This window comes from Monodon monoceros, unplaced genomic scaffold (assembly GCF_005190385.1).
Source record: "Monodon monoceros isolate NGI ecotype Baffin Bay Population unplaced genomic scaffold, NGI_Narwhal_1 Super_Scaffold_20, whole genome shotgun sequence".
In the NCBI taxonomy this organism is placed as follows: domain Eukaryota; kingdom Metazoa; phylum Chordata; class Mammalia; order Artiodactyla; family Monodontidae; genus Monodon; species Monodon monoceros.
This window is the reverse complement of record NW_021703777.1, coordinates 44,002,450-44,024,999: the sequence shown is the minus strand read 5'-3', so window position 1 is coordinate 44,024,999 and position 22,550 is coordinate 44,002,450. Positions and strand designations below refer to the sequence as shown.

General features: G+C 39.5%; 1 protein-coding gene across 1 annotated transcript in view; it reads left to right on the top strand.

Annotated features, from left to right (window-relative positions):
- The window catches only part of FRAS1 (Fraser extracellular matrix complex subunit 1), a 463,438-nt gene that overhangs the window by 305,417 nt on the left and 135,471 nt on the right, over positions 1 to 22,550 (top strand). Inside the window, exons 27-30 of the mRNA XM_029235334.1 lie at positions 2,194 to 2,464; positions 6,001 to 6,085; positions 8,924 to 9,250; positions 19,485 to 19,638. Of these exons, the coding sequence (XP_029091167.1) occupies positions 2,194 to 2,464; positions 6,001 to 6,085; positions 8,924 to 9,250; positions 19,485 to 19,638 (837 nt within the window). The remainder of the gene's footprint in view (positions 1 to 2,193; positions 2,465 to 6,000; positions 6,086 to 8,923; positions 9,251 to 19,484; positions 19,639 to 22,550) is intronic.

The following is a 22,550-nucleotide window of genomic DNA, read 5'->3' as shown; positions in this document are numbered from 1 at the left end:
ACAAATTTAAATTCAGGCTTAATTTTGAACCCCAAAACTTTTACAGGTGAACGAGGATTGGGAGTTACATTACAGCTGAGCATCTCTTGGCTTCTGAGTGTCCTTCATCAATAACATGCATCATGTTTTATCACCTGCAGTCAATCATATTTTTCATGTCTATATCTCTGACCCCTAATGATATTAAGACTTCCCATGGAAGAAAATATCTTTGGCTTATTTCATTAGGACCCTTCTGGAAACCCCAAGTACAATACTTGAGAGTCAGCTTACCCCACTTGGGATGTAATACAAGTCAACTTGTGAAAATGAATTCAACTTTCATTGGAGTAATTTTACGTTAGAAGTAGTCCCCCTGAAGCTTGACATTCCTAAACTGCCCTGTCTGACCTACTTGTAAAAGGAAGAAGTGCTACCGGTTAAAGTCCAGGCAAAACGACTTGCGGGAGACAGGATGAATTCCATATCAAGGTCGGAAATCCTAATTCATCCATCAGATGTCTCCTATGGACAGAGATCGTAAATTTTTAAAACAACGTATATATTTCACATGAATTCTGAGTAAGCCACTGATAATCCTACTTCATGGTAGATTAACTGGTGCTGTTCTTACCAATGGTATCAGACACTTGACCCTTTTCTTGCCCTTGGTGGGTCTGATGGTCGGATATGACAGATGTATTAGGATAGGACTGTGGTTCTCAAATGTGGCAGCCTATTAGGATTACCTGGGGAGCTTGTAAAATCACTAAGGTCCCACCCCAGAACATCTAAGTCAGAATCTCTGGTGGTGGAGCCTAAGTATCAGGATTGTTTTAAAAGATCCCTATGTGATTCTTTATTATTACTGAGATATAATTCACATACCATAGAATTCACCCTTGAAAGTATACAATGAGTCTTTAGCATATCCACAGTGTTACGAAACCATCATCACTGTCTAATTCCAGGTCATTTTCATCACCCTAAAAAGAAATCCAATAACCATTAGTAGTCTCTCTCCACTGCCCTGCTGCCTTAGCCCTTGGCAACCACTGATCTACTTTCTGTCTGTATAGATTTGTCTACTCTAGATATTTCACGTAAATGGAATCTTACAATATGTGGCCTTTTACATCTGGCTTCTTTCACTTGGCATGATATTTTCAAGGTTCCTCCATGTTACAACGTATATCAATATGTCTTTTTATGTTTGAATAATAACTGCATCGTATGCATATACCACATTTTGTTTATTCATTCATCAATTGATGTTTGATTGTTTTGATTATTTCCACTTCAGGCTATTATGAATAGCACTGCTGTGAACATTCGTGTACCAGTTTTTGTACCGATATATGCTTTCAATACTCTTTGGTATATGCCTAGGAGCGGAATTGCTAGATCATATGGTAGCTGTGTGTTTAATTGCTTGAGGAACGGCCAGACTGTCTTCCCAAGCAGCTGTACCATTTTACATTCCCACCAGCAATATATGAGATTTCTAGTTTCTCCACACCCTCAGGAATACTTTTCATTGTCCTTCCTAGTAGGTATGAAGTGATATCATCTTGTGATTTTGATTCAAATTTCCCTGATGACTGATGATGTTGAGCACCTTTTCATGTGCTTATTGGCCTTTTGTGTATCTTCTTTGGAGAAATGCCCATTCAAATTCTTTGCCTATTTTTAAATTAGGTTATTTGTCATTTATTGAGTTGTGAGAATTCTTTATATATTCTGGATATAAAAGGGATATACAAGTCCCTTTTCAGATATGTAATTTGGAAATATTTTCTCCTATTCTGTGGATTGTCTTTTCACTTTCTTGACGGTGTCCTTTGTTATTAAAAGCACAAAAGCTTTTAATGTTAATGATGTCCAGATGTCCAATATATCTGATTTTTATTTTTGTCACTTGTGCTCTTTGTGTCATATCTAAGAAAGCATTGCCTAATGTAAGATCACCAAGATTTTCTCCTATATTTTCTTCTAGGAGTTTTATTATTTCATATTGAGACCCTATGTTATTCTCATGTGCATCCGGGATGGGAACCACTGTATTAGAAGGAGTCTTATGGAATACGATAGCCTAGAGTTTCATCTTTGTAGCTCTGAATGAACATTACAAGTCTATTTCTTTAAATAATAAGAATAATAAAACCTAATTTGTGACTGTACCAAGCCTGAACTTTGGATTCATATGTTTTCCAGGCAAAATACACACCCCTAGTCTTCACGTGAATGGTTCCCTCACCCTTGCAATTGGTTCAATGAAGCCACTGGATTTTCTCCTCCTGAATGTTCAAGACCAGGATGGCAGGATCGAAGACCTCCTGTTCCATGTGGTGAGCACTCCCACCAATGGTCACCTCGTGCTCTCAAGGAATGGAAAAGAGGTTCAGCTCGACAAGGCTGGCCACTTTAGCTGGAAAGATGTGAAGGAGAAAAGAGTGCGTTTTGTGCACAGCAAAGAAAAGCCCAGGTGACCCAGCATTCTGTTGTTTTCCTCCTGCCACCTTTCCATCAGTGCTCTGCACCCCACACCCCCTTCTCAATAGCTCTCCCTTTTCTTCTGGGGAAGATCGATACTCTACAAAGGCCAATGCTTTCAGCTGCCTGTCATCATATCACTGTAATTGTTCAGAGAGAGTGTTTCTGTTAGAGGCATTTTTATTGTATCGCATAATTATGGGTAATTCTCTGATGTGATGGGGAAGTTCCTAGTACAATTACCCAGTTTTTTGGCCCAGGATAAACAAAATCGCTTATATACCCAGATGCCGCAGCGCTTCTTCAGCATTAGGGTACTATACCGGGAGGAGGGAGTGGCTAGAGGATGGAGTGTGTACTTTTCAAGGTATTGTATGGTTCCTAGAATTTCAGAGTTGGAAGGAAACTAAAAGTCACGGTTAACTTGTTATTATCCACTTTATGGGACTGAATGTGGTTCATTTTTAAGCCTGATCCAGTTTTCTTCTGATACCTAGCACACTTCTGGCTGTCTTCCCCACCCCAGCTGACATATGCTTCAGGAATGCAGTTGAATGTTAATGCTAACCCAAGCAAATAGAGCCATATAATTAGCAGAGTAAATCTACTAAACAGAAATCAGGGAATGCACCCCAAAGATTAGCCTGTTGGATTATCCTTCACCCTGCACTGCTTCATTAGTGCAGATCATTCAGAGTGGACTACATGTGTAAACAGGGAGTTGAAACCCATGGAACAGTGATAAAGGATGCGGTGAATATCTTCTGCTGTCACCACTAAATTTGAGATTTTTAAAAAAATGTTTAAGGTCTGGGCTAGGAGATAAGTGGGGAGAAAAGTAGATCACAAGTTCCCTATTGCAGTTCAGAGCCAGTGATGCCAGTAACCTCAAAAGACCCATCTTACAGGAATAGGAACAACTAATATTTACTGAGTGCTAACTGTGACCCAGCTGTTGTGCACTTTATTTGAATTATGTATATTTATGATCCTAGGCTATAGATAGGGAAACTGAGGCCTTGAGCATGTAGGTAATCTTGCTCAAGCCTCACAGCCTATGAGTGCAGAGCTGAGACTCCAACCCAAGGCTCTCTGATTCCACACCCCATGCCTTCAGCCACTATGATTTCTGCCTCCTTAATAGTACTAGGAATAAAGGGCATGCTTCCATCCTCCTGGGGCAAAAGATCATTGCATAGGAAAATATTGCTCCAGAGATGGAGCTTAAAACTCTGGTGTCTGATGCCATAGAATCACTCTTCAAATTTGTGCTCTATCTTCTTCATTCATTTTCTTTCAAGTATAGTTCTTAGGTGTTTGCATCACACACACACAGACACATATATACACAGCTCCGTACCTGTAGTCATATGTCTCGGAATCACTTGTGAAAAGCGTGTAAAGTACATAAAAGCTCCAGAGAAAACCAAAGTTAAGCCTCTTGTCTGTTTAACCTCTTTAATCTCTCACCACCAGTTTCTTTCCAGAGTCAGCTTTGTACCCCTAAACAGGACCAAGCGTGACAACTATTTTGCAGGGATTTCTTTCAGTACTCTTTTTAATTTTTAGTACCCATTTTAACATTGGATCTTCTTTTTTATCTAAAATTTTTTTAAAAAGAAAGAATGAGAGGAATAGTAAAACAAGGTTGGTAGAAACTCATGGAAAAGGGAAATTATATAAGTCTCTAAATGATACAAAAACAAAAGGGGCAACCTGCCATGTTGGCTTGTGGTTGTTTATCCCCATGAAAATGCCCACTGTGATTCTTTAGGATTGGCTTTCTTTGGGTTGGAATGCCCCTGTGGAGTGCAAGATGACTCGGAAATACAGTCCTAGTGGCCCTGATAAGCTGGCATGGCTGAGAGGCTGAACACAGTTATTGGAACCTCAGTGCCGCCAAGATCGTTTTCCCCAGTAGGTTGGGAGTAACCATCCTTTCTTTCTGCATTCTGCTTCTTCCATCACCTGTATTCTCTTGAAGTCTGGAGGTGGGAGTGGAGAGGGACAGGATTTAAATGAGACAGAAAACGAAAGGGATGATGGAATGAGAGGGAAGACAAGCATTCTTTCTTTTAAAAAAAGAATCAGATTTATTGAGGTATAATTGGCACCCAATAAAGTTCCCCATTTTAAACTGTACTGTTCTATGTGTGTTAACAAATATATATAGTCTTGCAGTCTTGAGACCACAAGCGAGATGTGAAACAGTTTCGTCACTCCCCCCATCTCATTTTTTACAGGTACTCCCTTCCCCCCTCTCCGTCCCTGCCAAATACCGATCTGTTTTTCACTCTTATTGTTTTGCCCTTTCTGAAATGTCATGTGAATGGACGCATACAGTATATAATCTTTTGTTTCTGGCTTTTGCCATAATGCATTTGAGATCCATCCACATTCTTTATGTCTTAGTAGTTAGTTCCATGAATGCCTTTTAAAGAACCTTTCAAACGATGGTCCCTATTGTATAGACCAGAATTCTAAACCTTCCATAATGTATTAATCACACATCTTACAAGCCCGAAGTGAGTTCTGAGCTTGCTTTGGCTTTGAAGGTGGGCAGCTCCTACCTTCCCACCTAGTAGTCTCTGAAGCTGCTGAAACAGGAAGTAAAAACCTCAGCAAAGAGTGAGTCTTATTTTGTTCTATTAATTAGGACTCTTTGGTTGCAAGTAATGGAAGTCAGCTTGAACTAGATTAAGCAAAATTGTAAGGCTTGTTATAACACTGCAGGTATGGCTCAGATCTCAAACACATCAAGGACAACTGGGCTTCCAGGGCAAGCCCAGGAGTTAGAACCAGAAATGGGAAGCAGGGCTCAATTCTTCCTCTCATCTCTCTCTTTGCTCGAAGGCTACATTCACCTCCCTCCTACAGACGGGCTTGCTCCACATTCTCATCAGCATGATAGACTGTGGTTCCCCCAAAGTCAAATGGCACTGTCAGGCCAGTTCCAAATTTCCAGGGAATAATCAGTCATCCTTCTGTAGTCCAGTCCACATTGAATGTGTATGTGTATGACTGGAGGGAGGATTGGGCCATAGAGTCATGTAACACAAACATTGCAAACATTGTTAATGGTGTTATTGGGGTCCACTCACATGAACTGGCCAGGGGTTGGGGAGAGGATTCACAGGGAAGAGGAAATCATTGAGAACTAGTCAGAGACAGTGAAAGATTCCTTTCCATTCTCCAACTTAACCATTAGCCTTCAATATATTACTAACCTGTCTTGGCCTGACAACTGATTTTTCAACATTTTATATATTCTATTTAGAAAAATAGAAAACAAAAAAAATAGAAACATTGTTATAATGAGATCGAAGAATATACAGTAGTTTTACCTGCATCTTGCTATGTTAATCTTTATGTGGTCATTTCTATTTACTGTATGAATAGTATATTACTGTAGTGGTTTGATCCAAATTCTTATATGCATATAATCTGAAAATATTTTTAATCCTTGTCTTTTTAAAGACCAATTTAATGATTGTACTTTCTCATTCCTTTCTTGGGGACTTCTTTCAGGAAAGGTTACTTTTACCTGAAAATTAGTGACCAGCAGTTCTTCTCTGAGCCACAGCTGATCAACATACAAGCATTTTCAACACAGGTAAAAAAATGCCACATAATTAATAATTTCACATGCCTACTGATCCTGAAGCACAAATAAAGATTTTCTGTAGTTTTAGCAAAAATGATTGAGCTGAATTAATCGTGTCTCAGTTTCCTCATGAGATGTCACTGGAGTAGTTTTTAGTACTGTGGGTCATAACAGCAACAAACAATTACTGATACATCCATAGTACTCTTATGTTTCTCATGTAATCCTTTTGCCAGCCCTGTGAGGTATTATTATCTCCAATTCACAGATGAGGAAACTAAGTCTCAGGGAGGTTCAGTAACTTGTCTATGGCGATATAGCTGACAGAGAGCTGAGATTTGTGCCCAGTGAATCTGGTTACACAGTCTGTGTTCTTGACTATTACATTGTACCTTACTTTACTATACTGAATCTCATACTAGCCCTTCAGAATAATTTGAAGCTGTACTAGTTGTTAAGACTTCCGTATTCATAGGTGAATAGGTTTGTTTTGTCTAAATATTTCTCTCTCAGGGATATGGAATTATGTTTACCTATTTTGCCTATCTATCATGTAGCTGATCTGCATTTAACTCAGTTTGCAGTAGTTAGAGGATCTTATCAAGGATCTATTTAAATGAAGTGCCAGTGTGGTCATCAGCCAAACATAAGTCTGAGGAAATCATGGTAGTTGCTATAAAATTCAGTGTGATGGCTCTTCTGTTCTCATCACTCATCTCCATCAAGCTGTACTTATGTGTCCTGAATACAAATCATGGTAGATGCTCTGAGTACCTGGGCTTGAAGGATTGAACAGCTGAAATGTGCAAAGGGAAGAGGAAGATCAATGTATTCTTAAGTTGTGAACAGTAGGAGGCTGGGATATCAGCATGGGGGAACCCAGATTACCTAAACATTAGATCTTGGTAGTGTGTTAGTCTTGGTTCAAGGAAGGATATGAGATCATTGTTTTTAAAACTGTCATTTTTGGGGGGATTTCCCTGGTGGTCCGGCAGTTAAGACTCTGTGCTTCCGATGCTGGGGACGTGGGTTTGATCCCTGGTTGGGGAACTGAGATCCCATATGCCACACAGTGCAGCCAAAAACAAACAAACAAACAAAAACTGTTATTTTTATATTTTTGGTCCAAAAGCGAAAAGACCATGGACTATGGGATAACATAGATTTGAACCAGAAGTGGCTGCCAAATGGTATTCACAGCCTAGCTCAGCGATTCTTGATGGCATTCTCACTTCAGTGATGACTGAAGTTGAGGAATGATTAGAAATTGATCCTAAATTAACTTGACCTCAGGGTTGGGCTAAGAGTATGAATTTTGTTTAAATCAAAGCAAAACATATGATCTCTGTAAATATGGGTCAGAGGGCTACCAAGTCTCAGGACTTACTGGCTTAGATGTTTCTCGGTATTTAAGCTCAGATGTTTTGTTTTGATCTTTTTGTTTGTGCTAATATAGTTACTCTAAGTAGGTGAATAAAAGACTTGGGTAGCTTTTGGCAAGTGACTTCCTAATCTGAGATGATGAGCTGCCATGGTTCCCTGATTCTTTCCCCAAATCAGTTGAGTAGATGGTGAAGGCCCGTTTTTATTTTATTTATTTTGTTATTTTAACTTTTTAAAAATGGATTTTTAGAAATGAATTTTAACTTATTTTTGTTTCTTTACATTTCTGTGATATTTCAATATGGTTTTGAGCGTCTGTGAGATTTTCTCATGTAAGTTAATTTGATCTTTTCCGTTTATGGATTTTGACCTCTCCTCTTTCAGAATCCGAGGGGCCATTCATTCCCATGTATAGAATCACAGCTTTTGAATTCTCACTCAGGAATCCTGAGGAGTAGCTATCTTCTATAGCTATTATGTGATTATTATAGAGATGCACTAGCTAGACATTACTTTAATAGTTATTGAAATTTCCGGGAGGCCAGGAGGGGTATTTTAAAGGAAAGCCATTTGGAGTAAAGAAAGGCAGTGTACTGAAAAACCCCTAGATGGTTCAACTTCAAATGATATTAACAACTAAGATAATGTTTTCTTTGGCTTCTTGCCTTGATTTTTTTGTTTTTTGTTTATTTGTTGGTGTTTTTTTATGTGTGGTTCATTAACTTTTATCTCAATGAAAGAACATTTTATTTGCTTACTGAAGTTGGTGGGAGAAACCTGATAATCCGAAGGAAAACATATTAAAATTTGCCACATGAATTAACCAGGTGGTTGCCTTACGCAGACCATGATCTTATCAGGCTTTATAACCGGAGTTGGGGTGGGCCCGTTGAAGATATGGATGAGACAGCTTGAAAAAATTACTGGGAGGGACCAGAAATAGCAGGAATTCAGAATGCCGAAGTATCTTACCCCAAGTATGATACTTACTGCAGCGTAGCCTGGAGCGAAGTGCTCAACTCCCAACACAAATGCCAAATCAAAATTCCATATCTCTTGTTAGTCCCTCTTGAATGCAGACAACTAATTGAGTTCCCTGACTCACCTCTCAGTTGCAATTCAGGGGATGTAGTGTAACTCATGACAGCAGAGACTTCAGAGATTTGGAAGCAAGCAGCTCACTTTGGTTGCCCCTGATGAATATTATGGTCTGGAAGTGTCTTGAGAAATCTCCAGAACCACAGGTGTGAGGTAACCTCCTTTGCAGTGATTACTATGTTTGACTACACCTCTGACAAATGCTGTGATTATGCAAGAGTTTGGCACTTGGCCGGAGCATCTAGAGTTCCTTAAAAAGCATAGAAATGGCAATCAGGTTGCACACAGCTGGTATCTGGTCCACTCGATTGCCCTCTCTTTTCCTGCGAATGGCTTCTCTTCTCCTCCTTCCCTTCAACTCCACAGGCCCCCTATGTGCTGAGGAATGAGGCTCTCCATATTAGCAGAGGAGAGAGGGGAACCATCACCACTCAGCTGCTTGACATCCGAGATGACGACAACCCACAGGATGTGGTGGTCCAAGTGCTCGATCCTCCACTTCATGGCCAGTTGCTCCAAACACTTCAGTCGCCTGCAGCCCCTAGCTATCAATTCCGGTTGGACGAGCTCTCCAGGGGCCTTCTCCAGTATGCTCACGATGGCTCGGACAGCACTTCTGATGTCACAGTCTTGCAGGCCAACGATGGACACTCCTTCCAAAATATACTGTTCCGTGTGAGGACTGTGCCCAAGGTAAGTGTCATTCCTAGAGCTACATTTTCCTCGCACCTAGATGTGAAGTTTTGTTGATGATGTTGTATGGCCATGTTCGTAAATTTAAGATACCGGTAGTTATTTATTTATTCAAACATTTATTAAGCATCTATTATGGAGCTATTTAGGACATTCAAAGATTAATGGAACACATCACCCAATCTCAGAGGGCAGTGTGTATTTTGTTAGGAGCACCCTTGAGCCGAAAGACCTGTCCCCATGTTCTCTGCCAAAGGAACACTTTTGAAATTTTGTGTTGACTTGCTGCCATAAAAATGCCTCGTTGTTCTCTGACTTTTTGGTCTGCTGCCTGAGCGTGATTGTAAGAATCAAGTGCACCCCTGTTCTTGTCTGCTCTTCTAGAGTAGCTCATGTGATGTGAAGCTCACAGTCAGCTTACTGTAATGAATCGAAAAGGATGAGTTCAACCATTCTCCACTGAAGTTGGATGAGAAAACTCTTTTAGTAATCACAGGAGTCCTTGGCCTAGGGGGTAGGAGCCCGGTGAAGAGCAGTGCTTCTCAGCCTGAGTCATCCCCATGCCACCTCCCTGTGTTTTTGCCGTATCCACGAGTGCCTGTCCTACTATTCACTTAATACTTTTCTTTGAATCAACTTACTTTTTTATCATGGCTTCTTCCTAATAAATACTTGTGAAATCCTGGGCTTAATGTAGAATTATACATTTTTCCAAAATATTAAAATTAATACATAACCATTTTATAAAATTCCATCCATGCACAACATAAAATGTCTTTGGATACTACTAATAGGATGGCTATCACATTTGGGGAAATACTGGGCTAGCACATGCTAGTTCTAAGAGACATGTTGAAAAATATTTTCAAAGCCATTTATTACTTGATGATATTTCACTCCAAGCTCTTTTCTCTGTAATAGCAAGAACGACTCTCTCTCATGATGGCAGATTGGGAGACATAATTGTTTTTGAACTTTTCATTCCAAATACCAGCACCTACTGAAGTGTCATTGATGATGACCTAGAGAGATTGATTTGCCGAGGACAGTTTAGAAACCACTTGTCACTTTCTCACCAATGATCACTTACAACTTGCAGTTGATCCTCATGAAGGTGAAGAGCTGAATCTAATATGGTCTGCTAGCTGGTTTCTCAGGCTCTGGTCTCATTATGTTCAGCTGCTGGAAACAGTAATGGTGGCATGAGATAGGTGGGAGGAAGCGAAGGCCAATGATGAGATGCAGCTGGCAGATAGGCACCTTGAAGCTAATCTGAATTATCACCCTCTTGCTGTCGCCCTGGAAGATGAGGTTTACTTCTGAAGAGATGAAGTCTAGACAGACACAGAAAGCTTTCTTTTCTTCCTTCTTGGTTTCTCTCCAAAGATTGTTATGGGATTTCAGTGCAACCCTAGCAGCCGCCTTTCCTATCGAGGTTTCAATCTCCATGTTTGGAGCTCAGCGCATTGTATTGTACAACCAGTTTGCGTGGTATGGCTCAAGATTGAAGGGGTTTTCTAGGATTTTAGCCACTTCGACTACCAAAACACAACAAAGAAAAATAGAATTTTAATTTGTAAACGAGGCATAAGCACAGAACTTGAGAATTCTTAGAGTACTTAAACTTGGGAGGCGTGTGAGTGTTCTTCCTCCTTCCCCCTTCCTTCCCTCCATCTCCTGTAGTGCTGTGCTTACCTGTCCATCAGGTGAAGTAATGGCTTCTAAACAGTGAATTAGGATAATTAAACTGGTTACCAGAGCCCCAGCAGCCATTAGAATATACTAATAATAAACTTGACGCTCTCATCCTGATAATATTTTACAAATATAGACTACATCTTCTTTTAGGAATTCAGAGTACTTTTTCTCACATCTATTCTACTCGTCTTTACAATGTCTTAGTGAAGAAGGTTAGAATAGAGGCTGTAGCACCTTATTACTTCTAGAGGATATTCTACTATTGGTGAAAGTAATTTTTGTTTGCTTTGTTTTTAACCTTTATTGGGCACTAATGCTTGATGTGAATTATTCCTTTTGATCTTCATGATCATTCCAGGATATTTGTACAATTATTATCTTTAATTTTCCAAAAGAGGAAACTGAAATAAAGGAGGTTTAAAAACATTTACAGAGGTTTAAAAATGTTTATTTCTCATCAAGGTATTTAGTGACGGATCTGTGATTTCAAATCAAGTGTGTTCTGGCTCCGCACACTTAACCAGATGGCTTTTGTTCATTCTAGCTCATTTTTTTTTTTAGCGGTTTGGTCATATATATTCTTATCCCCTTAATGGACAGAATGGAGGCAGTAATTTAGTCATTTTCTCAATGTCTTATCCAAGAAGTCTGGACCCCAAGCCTCTCCAAATCTTCCCTGTGGGCTCACCACATCTTGTTACAAACAAAGCTATTTATAATCATAAGTCTACTGGAGCCCAAGAAGAAAAAAAATTGCCTTAACTGTTAATGGCTCCCAGTCGTCGTATGGTCAGCCACGATTGATTTTGCTCTGCTAGCCATTTCTGAAGATGGCATGTAAGCCCTTACCCTGAAGCTACCTGTGTATTAAATTTGGAGTAACGACAGTTACTGGCTTATGTCTAGCTGGTGATTTAAATGGAATGACAAAGGGTATTAGGTCTAATTCCTAGTGAATGGATGTAAAAATTAATCCTAGTGTTGTTCAACATAAAACTTAACCTGGTAAGATAGATGGAAAGGGACTGAGGGATAGAAAAAGGAAGCTTTGTGAGAGCAGGAGCTATTTCAGTATTGCTGCCTTGAGCCAGGCACATTGCAGAAGTTTAGTACGTTTTTGTTGGATGGATAGAGAGATGCGTGGATGCAACAGCTTGAGTTAGGCTGGTGCCTATGTTCCTGCCTTTGAATTGATCCCTTGCATCAGATTCATCAGCCTTACTGGGCACTTCAGCTAATGCTGGGGTGGCCCATCTGAGACTGAGGGTAGGAGCTGTTGGTTCCACTTTTAGTTATCAAGTTCTACATCACTTCCCCCAAATTTATGTTTTTATCCTTGGCCTGGCAGTGAGTAAAATTGACTGCCACCCTCCAGGCTTATACTGAGTTGCTGAGGAGAAAATAGACCCAAGACAGATGTTGAAACATGTTCTGTTGGGGAAGGAGGCAAAAGAATTCAAAAAGATTAAAAGGTAATAAAGAATGCTCTGCTGAACAGGCTTTCATTAACTGGGTGGATTACCAAACCCAAGCCTGCTAGAGATACGATTCTAAAGAAATTCAGAGTCTAATACGGGCTAAAATGTGGGCAGGGAGAAGCCTTGCATGTTGGTGGGTTTCTCTCCGCTGCCGGGCTTTCAAGGAATTTCCTTCTTTTTCATTAATTAAAGCATCTCTGAAAATCATGCCCCTTTTTCTACTTTGGCAATAAATCTGATGATCTTTCTGACCTCACCAGTTGTTGTTTGAGCAGTTATTTTCTGCAACTGGATAATGCTTTGATGTTAAAAGCCCCCAAGTGCCATGCTATGAACTGGATGGAAAATTCTATTGCTGAGAGCCTTCTCTGGCTGTTTGACCTTGGTAAGGCCTGAGTGCAGCTAAAAGCCCTGTTGGGCTTTCCCGCAATTTTCTTAAAACCTGTCCTCCCATGCGTTGTCTTATAGGGACACAGTTTGATTAAAAGGATGTTTGTGAGAGTTATAAATATCAATGGCATCAAAATGTTTATTTCTCTGAATAAGAATCTGCCTGTCTCATAAATAAATAAATCCTCACCACATATCAAGGTTTCACTTTATTGGACCTGCTGAATTGGTTCAATTTAGCATCTTGTAAGGTACATTGTCCGGAGTATACACTCAAAAAGTGTCTGTTGATTACGAAATATGTGTTTGTTTCTTTGTTTATAAAGCAGTTGAAACCTCCATGGAGAGAAGGTTCTGTATCCTTGATCTGAAGCTGCAGTTTCTGAGGCACATACACACACTGGCAAACACAAAAACAGTGCAATTATCTCTCCATTGTTCTTCATTCTGGTAAATAGCATCTATCTTTCACCTTATATGTGCCACCCCCCATAATCCTTCCCTAAAATCCACAGTGCCTTCCAAGATTAAATTTTAAAAGCTATGGTATAAATGAGCTGTAACAAATTAAAGTATTTTTACAGAATAAATAAAATGTGAGGGTTGCTGTTATATCTAATTACAGTCATATTCTATTTAATAAAGTTAAAAAATTTTTGTCTTGAGTATTTTGGCTTGGGGTTGGGGTACACCATCATATTTGAGCTCATCATTTATGTTCCAATCTTTAATTGGGGAGGGGGGGAGTTTTCATTTTGTTTGTGGGATTTTTCCTCCAAATGATAAGGTCACGCATGGGCCTTTACTTCTGGTTTACAACATTAATATCTTTATTTGTAATCAGTATATGATGACTAAACTTTATAGCCAGCATTTCTTTATGCCTATTGTTCTATGAAATTAATTAGTAGAACCATTTAATTTAAAGCACTGTTTTAATTATGCCCCCATTATCCCTTGTTGAGATTTCATTTTCTTCTAATGTGGTACCCTGAAGGATATATAAAACATACCCTAGGCAGAAGATTCTCCAATTGAAATTATTAATTTCTTGAATTTACAGGGATATATGCAGGAATATATTGTGCAGAAAAAAAACTACAGGCATACTTCGTTTTATTGCACTTTGCGGATACTGTGTTTTTTAGAAATTGAAGGTCTGTGGCAACCCTGCATTGAGCAAGTCTGTCAGGGCCATTTTTTTTCCAACAGCATTTGCTCCCTTCATGTCTCTGTGTCACATTTTGGTAATTTTTGCAATATTGCAGACTTTTAAATTATTATTATTATATTATGGTGATCAGTGATCTTTGATGTTACTATTGAAGAAAGAGTATGACTTGCTGAAGGCTCAGATGATGGTTGGCAGTTTTTGCAATGAATTTTAACTAAGGTATGGACATTGGTTTTTTTAGACATAATGCTATTACACACTTAGTAGACTACAGTAGAATGTAAACATCATTTTTATATGCACTGGGAAACCAAAAAATTTGTGTGACTTATTTCATTGCGATGTTTGCTTTATTACAGTGGTCTGGAACCAAACCCACAATATCGCCAAGGTGTGCCTGTATAAGGAGATAAAAAAATTGCAAAATGTCAGAACCACAGGGGAAATTAGGTTAAAATTTATTTTGGACATGTTAGCTGTAGAAATGGTGGTGTATAGACTTCTATTCATCTTTTCTTGAATCTTCCCTGACACTCTCCCAAAACAAAGCAGCTGTTAAAACCATCTTCTTCCTAAGAAGTGGGAAGAATTATACTTCTTTTCCTTAGATAGTTGTCTGTTTTCTTTTTATGTACTGTAAACAAACAATTCAGAAACAGAGGCATATGCATTATTCTGTTATAGGTGTAAATGTTCTTAAAGGCTTGCCTGTGGAGTTTGGGAGAACCATTCTAGGCCCATCGTGATCTCTGTTCTGGGCCACGCTTCTCACACTTCAGCATGACTCCACATCTCCCGGAATCTTATCAAAACATAAGTGGAAATGCATCAAACTAAAATGCTGTGCCCGAAGGAAGCCATCAACAAAATGAAAAGGCAACCTACAGAATGGGAGAAAATATTTGAAACCATCTATCTGAAAAGGGGTTAATATCCAAAATATATAAGGAACTCAATAGCCCGCCCCCCCTCCCAAAAAAAAATATTACAAAAGGAGCTAAGGACCTGCATAGACATTTTTCAAAAGAAGACAAATGGCCAACAGGTACATGAAAACGTGCTCAACATCACTAATCATCAGGAAAAAGGCAAATCAAAACCACAATGAGACACCACCTCACATCTGTTAGAATGGATGCTCTCAAAAAGACAAAAGATAACAAGTGCTGATGAGGGTGTGGAGAAAAGGGAACCTTTATACACTGTTGGCGGGAATGTACATTGGTACGGCCACTAGGGAAAACAAGTATGGAGGCCCCTCAAAAAATTAAAAATAGAATTACTGTTTGATCCAGCAATCCCATTTCGGGGTATATGTCCAGAGGAAATGAAGTCAGTGTCTTGAAGAGACATCTGCACTCCCATGTTTATTGCAGGACTATTTACAATAGCCAAGCTATAAAAACAACCTAAGTGACCTAGTGAAACTTAAAAGCTTTTTCACAGCAAAGGAAACCATAAAAAAGATGAAAAGACAACCCTCAGGACGGGAGAAAATATTTGCAAACGAAGCAACTGACGAAGGATTAATCTCCAAAATATACAAGCAGCTCAATATCAAAAAAACAAACACCCCAAGCCAAAAATGGGCAGAAAACCTAAATAGACATTTCTCCAAAGAAGATATACAGATTGCCAACAAACACATGAAAGAATTCTGAACATCATTAATCATTAGAGAAATGTAAATCAAAACTACAATGAGGTATAACCTCACACCAGTCAGAATGGCCATCATCAAAAAATCTACAGGGTTTCCCTGGTGGCGCAGCGGTTGAGAATCTGCCTGCTAATGCAGGGGACACGGGTTCGAGCCCTGGTCTGGGAGGATCCCACATGCCATGGAGCAACTAGGCCCGTGAGCCACAACTACTGAGCCTGCGCGTCTGGAGCCTGCGCTCCGCAATAAGAGAGGCCACGATAGTGAGAGGCCTGTGCACCGCAATGAAGAGTGGCCCCCACTTGCCACAACTAGAGAAAGCCCTCGCACAGAAATGAAGATGCAACACAGCAAAAATAAATGAATAAATTAGTAAACTCCTATCCCCAACATCTTCTTAAAAAAAAATCTACAAACAATAAATGCTGGAGAGGGTGTGGAGAAAAGGGGACCCTCTTGCACTGGTGGTGGGAATGTAAATTGATACAGCCACTACGGAGAACAGAATGGAGGTTCCTTAAAACACTAAAAATAGAACTACCATATGACCCAGGAATCCCACCACTGAGCATATACCCTGAGAAAACCATAATTCAAAAATAGTCATATACCACAATGTTCATTGCAGCTCTACTTATAATAGCCAGGACATGGAAGCAACCTAAATGTCCATCAACAGATGAATGGAGAAAGAAGATGTGGCACATATATACAATGGAATATTACTCAGCCATAAAAAGAAACGAAACTGAGTTATTTGTAGTGAGGTGGATGGACCTCGAGTCTGTCATACAGAGTGAAGTAAGTCAGAAAGAGAAAAACAAATACCGTATGCTAACACGTATATATATGGAATCTAAAAAAAAAAAAATGGTTCTGATGAACCTAGGGGCAGGACAGGAATAAAGACACAGACATAGAGAATGGACTTGAGGACATGGGGAAGGGGAAGGGTAAGCTGGGACGAAGTGAGAGAGTGGCATGGACATATATACACTACCAAATGTAAAATAGATAGCTAGTGGGAAGCAGCCGCATAGCACAGGGAGGTCAGCTCGGTGCTCTGCCACCACCTAGAGGGGTGGGATAGGGAGGGTGGGCAGGAGATGCAAGAGGGAGGAGATATGGGGATATACGTGTACATACAGCTGATTAACTTTGTTATACAGCAGAAACTAACACAACATTGTAAAGGGATTATACTCCAATAAAGATGTTAAAAGAAAAACGAAAACCTAAGTGTCCATCTATGGATGAATGGATAAACAAAATGTGGTTGTATATACAATGGAATATTATTCAGCCTTAAAAAGAAGGAAATCCTGTCATTTGCGACTGCATAGATGAGCCTTTAAAATAAGCTAAGCACAAAGACAAATACTGCACACTCTCACTTATATTTGTAACCTTAAAGAAGCCAGACTCATAAAAGCAGGGTAGAATGGTGGTTGCTGGGTGGAGGGGGGGAAACTGGGAGATATTGGTCAAAGGTACAAAGATCCAGTTATAAGAGATGAATAATTCTGTAGTTCTAACGTATAGCATGGTGATTATACTTAATAATACTGTATTGCATACTTGCTAAGAGAGTTGATCTTAAGTGTTTTCACCACACACAAATATTTATAACTATGTGAGGTGGCGGATGGCTTAATTAGTTTGATTGTGGTAGTCATTTCACAATCTATACATATATCAAAACATCATGTTGTACACCTGAAATATATACAATTTTTATTTGTCAAGTATACTTCAGTAAAGCTGGTGAAAAAATTAAAATGCAGATTCTAATGCAGAAGGTCTGATTCAGAAGGTCTGAGAGTCTAAAATTCTAAGAAGTGCCCATATGTTGCTGGTCTCCGAACACTGACTTGCAAGGAGAACCGTCTCCTAAAAATTGACACTTACACAGGAGTTACAGAGAATTGTACTGATAAAGTATAGTCAATATAGAAATGTAGTAGGAGAGATATCAGGGCACGCTGCTTATTTACTTGCTTGGAATTTGAAAAACCACACTGCCTCATCGGTCCAAGAATGTGGTTGCTGTGTGTGACTGATCTCCATCACATAATCAAACGTGATGGACTGCTGCTATTAGAAAAATTTCTAGCAATTAATCTTCCAAATGTATTATGTTATATAAAACGGCTGGAGTGAATAGGGCCCTTTCCCCCAGAATTCTGGTAGGTAACATGCAAAGTTCTTGGCACACTTTGATGTTTTCATAAATAATGTGGTAAATCAATTGTGAGAGAAAAAAAATTCTGTGGGATTTTGCCCCTGAGCACCAATCACATGGGAGGTACGCTGGCTGCTGTCCTCCTGGGCACTGACACTTTCTTGGTGATTGTGGTGAAAATAGCTGTGACCACTCCTGAGAGGTGCAAATGCTCTCAAGTGACAGCAAATGAATATTTGTTTTCTTCTGTTCATTCCCTCTTGGGAATGCTGTTTGCTCTGTTCTGTTTACTGACATATTTGAAAGTAACAGCAATAATTTAGAATAACATCCCTTCTGAAATGCCCTATTTGAAAACATCAGATTTACCGATTTTGCAAGTATGAAAACTGAACACAGGCAGCCTCATTGATCCCATTCTGTGGAAAATGTCAATTAGGAGGCTTTGAAAGAGGTGTGCACCTTGCAAATCAGCACTTTTTAATGACGTTAGCTTTAGCAATTAGAATGGTTGCCTTCTCAGGAGCGCTAAGTACGTGATTTCTTCCAGTCAGCTATTCCCAACTGTTGTTTCTAGGCTTCACTTTCAATCAGTCATCGAGGCCTGTCAGTTTGGCCTCTGTAGTGTTTCTGGAATCTGTTTCTAACTATTCATTCCCACTGCAATCACCTTTTCATATTCTCTCACCTGAGCCATTGCAAGAACTTGTTAAATGGTTTCTGCAGCCCCAGATTCACGCCACCTCCAGCCTCTCCCATCTCTTGCTGCTGGAGGTTCTCCAAAACCCAAACCTGAGCATCCCATTTCCTTCCCTGAAGATTCGTGTTGACTTTACAGTGCCTACAAGCTAAATGGAGGCTTACAGCACAGCTTCTACCTTCTACTAGCCTACATTAGGGGTCACTTTTTATTCACCCCCTCCCCTAGCTCCCTAGACTCTGCTTGCCCAGTCACTTGGATATTTTATTAAGCACAGAGTGCATTGTCTCATGTCTTTGCTTAGGCTGGGCCCTCTTCCTGGAGTCTGTTTCACTTAGAAAGTCCATTCTTTGTCATTCAAGAATTAAATGGTATTTCCATAGGAAAGCCTTCCTGACCATTCCTTCCCCAAAGAGGAAATCTCCTTTTTCCTTTATTCTCCCACAGTACCCTGCTCAAGCTTCTTCTAGACCATCACTTGTGACGCAGCCTAACTATTTTACATGTCTGTCTGCCCCACGAGACTGTATGTTCTGAAACTGAGGTCTTATTTCAGCCAGCCTTATATACCTCAGGCCTCTAGCAAAAGATCTGGCATATAATAGGTGTCTAATGAATAGTTCTTGAATATAGGGGGATGGGGAAGATGGAAAGACAGGTAGATGGACAAATGAAAGAAAGAAATGGAGAGACTTAATCTCCCTGAATGATACAAGTTATGTACTTATTATGAATTAGGAGAAAAAGTAGGATATATGTATGTACATATATACAGACACATGTATATACCTACACATAATTACACATACACTGTTCACAGTATGACTCTAAAGCTATGAATCTCTTATTAGGCAATCTTTAGCAGCAATAGGACCTAACAACTTATGTTTTTAAGGACCAGTATTTTCTTTTTTTTGCTTGGACCTAATTCTGTACTCTCTCTTTATCCTAGAATGATAGAGGTCTTCAACTTGTGGCTAATTCAGTGGTGTGGGTTCCAGAAGGCGGGATGCTGCAGATTACCAACAGAATCTTACAGGCTGAAGCTCCAGGTGCCAGAGCCTCAGAAATCATCTACAAAATTACGCAGGAGCACCCCCAATTTGGTAACTCGTTTTTTCCCTTGTCATGATGTCATCATTGCATTCAGCAGTCTTGGACTTGCTTTTGTACAAAGCCACACAGCCAGAGTGTGTTTCCAGTGAACTCAGCTTTCTAATACCCCAGGCACCCCCTTTAAAGACAGAATAATCACAATAGCTATCATTGCTATATACATATTATTGGTATGCTAAGTAATGTAGACATAGTATAGTTAAACCTAAAATTTAAGTTTTAAAACAACTACATTTTACAGAGAAAGTAACTTGTTAAAAGTCACCTGGCTAATAATACGTCAATACAGTGTCAAACCTCAGGCTTTCAAACTCCACCTTGTGTCCCTCCCAGAACATCACCGCACTTCTTGAGACTTTCTTTTTAAGAAAAGACTTTACATTTCTCAAGATCTCCATTGTTACTTCCACTTCTAGCAAGATAGTAGAGTATGATAACCCATCATCATCACCTAGAAATGATGGATAAAAGAGATTCAGAGCTATAAGGCAATCATAGCTGACCTCCCAAGAATACAGAGAAATCTCCAAGTGCCAGACACAGAGAAGGAACTGAAAGCCAATCTGGGCAGGAGCTGATGGCATAGCTTGCCTGAGGGGTTGTGTGTATCTCTCAGTAACCTGGGGGCTTGGGATTTAATGCCCGTGCAGAGACAGAAAGTTGGAATTAAGACAAGAAGCTCACTAGCACAGAGAGATGGCAAAGAAATTTACCTGTGTTTCCCAGGGCTCAGAGGGAGCAAAAAGAGTCTGCTGAGAATTCAGAAATTCAGGCCTGTTTCTCCTGAAGATCCAAGGTTAAGTTATACTGTGTGCATAGTCTGAGAAACCCAAAGCTGAGGCATTAATATGAAAATTGACCTCAGGCCAATGGTACTTCCTGGGTCCCTTGCAGAAACTAGTATTAACTGCTGTGGAATGTCCACCCTCAACTCCAGACCACACAAGATTCTCACAGATAAAACCACTGAAGATTAACTCAGAATTCAGAATTACAGAACATATGAAGAAACAATCTATAGTACCATAACTAAAACAAACAAGAAGATTAAAACCCCAAGGTTTCCAATGAAGGAACAAGCTTACAAAAACTATGAAATAAGCATATTTAAAAAGATTTAAAGACACAAAAGAAGGGATCGAAACTGTAAGGAGATGACAAAATGTTATAAAAATAAAAACAACAGGCAGGTAGATATTTTAAAAGAAATAATCACCTGAAAATGAAAAATATATTCATTAAAATTGCTTGGCGTGACAAATAGCAGAGAAATAACAATGTTTTTCCTCAGGTTTATCAGATTTTTTAAATTGTGTATTTTCTGTGGTGAGGAAAAAATCAACGTTTGTACTATTTAAAAATAAGTATAGAGTCCACAAAGGCATTGAAAAGCATAATCTAATCAAGAATTGATAGAATTATAAAGCAGTCAGTCTAGCTGGGCTGTCATTTATTATAGTTGTGTAACCTTGAGGAAGGCAGGTGGACCCCCTTGAGCCATAAGTTTCTTTGAAAGATGAAGCTAGATATGTTTTTAACTTTTTATTTTAAAATAATTTTAGACTTACTGAAATGTTGCAAAAATATGTTGCAAAGAGCTCTTGAATATCCTTTATCCAGCTTCCTCCATTGTTAACATCTTACATAATCATAGGACAATAATCAAAACCAGGAAATTAGCATTGATACAATGCTGTTAATTAGTTCACAGACCTTATTCAACTTTGCCGTATTTCACCCACTGATTTTAAGCTAGACAATGTTTAAGTCCTTTTCAGCTCTAAAAACCTTTGACTGGTTTGATGTATTAAATTCTTTACCTTTGTCTTGAGCATTAAAAGTCAAAAAATTAAATTTCCTAAAGATAGCCCAATATCCCAATATTCCGTTTAAGTATTAAATAGAACAATGCGGAATTAAGTGATTTTTTTAAAGCCATTTCAGCTTGATAAATGCCATGTAAGTAAGCCTGACTCACGTGACCCTTTCCTAATATAACTCTCTTAATTAACTTCTTCCTATGAACATAATCCTATTTCTGTGTGTTCAGAGCTCCCTACTGGTAATAATCAAATCGCATTACCCTTAGGAGCCATTCAGGAGTGGAAAAGGAGGTGGGAATGAGAAGCCCACTTAACGCAAATCTTTTTTTTTTTTTAATTTCTTTTTTTTTTTTTGGCTGCGTTGGGTCTTCGTTGCTGCGCGGGCTTTCTCTAGCTGCCGAGAGCGGGGGCTACTCTTCATTGCGGTGCAGGGGCTCCTCATTGCGGTGGCTTCTCTTGTTGCAGAGCACGGGCTCTAGGCGCACATGCTTCAGTAGTTGCAGCGCACAGCCTCAGTAATTGTGGCATGCGGGCTCTAGAGTGCAGGCTCAGTAGTCGTGGCGCACAGGCTTAGTTGCTCCATGGCATGTGGGATCTTCCCGGACCAGGGATCGATCCTGTGTCCCCTGCATTAGCAGGTGGATTCCTAACCACTGTGCCACCAGGAAAATCCCGAGATTCTAATTCTTAATACCTATTACATCTTCCCATAAAGTTTCTTGGTTAAAATATTGAGCTCAGTGTAAAGGAAATCACTAGTAGATGTTATTTTCTGTTTTTTAAGCCTGGACTGTTTTTTAAACCTGGATTTTCATATATTTAGAGTCATCTCCTTGATTTTGTCATACTATGATAAAAGCAGAGGTGAGGTATTACGCAAAAGCTCTCACCTCGATGGAGTGAACCCTACAAAATATCGGTATTTCTCCCTGTCTACTCATGGGCTTGGCACAAAGGTACCTTGTATTCATCATACCCTGTGCTGGACTCTAACTCTTCATCTTTTCTTCTACCAGCTCATCCCATTTGTGGCATCGCTTCCCTACACATCACCCAACCTAATAGGTGATCATCTGATT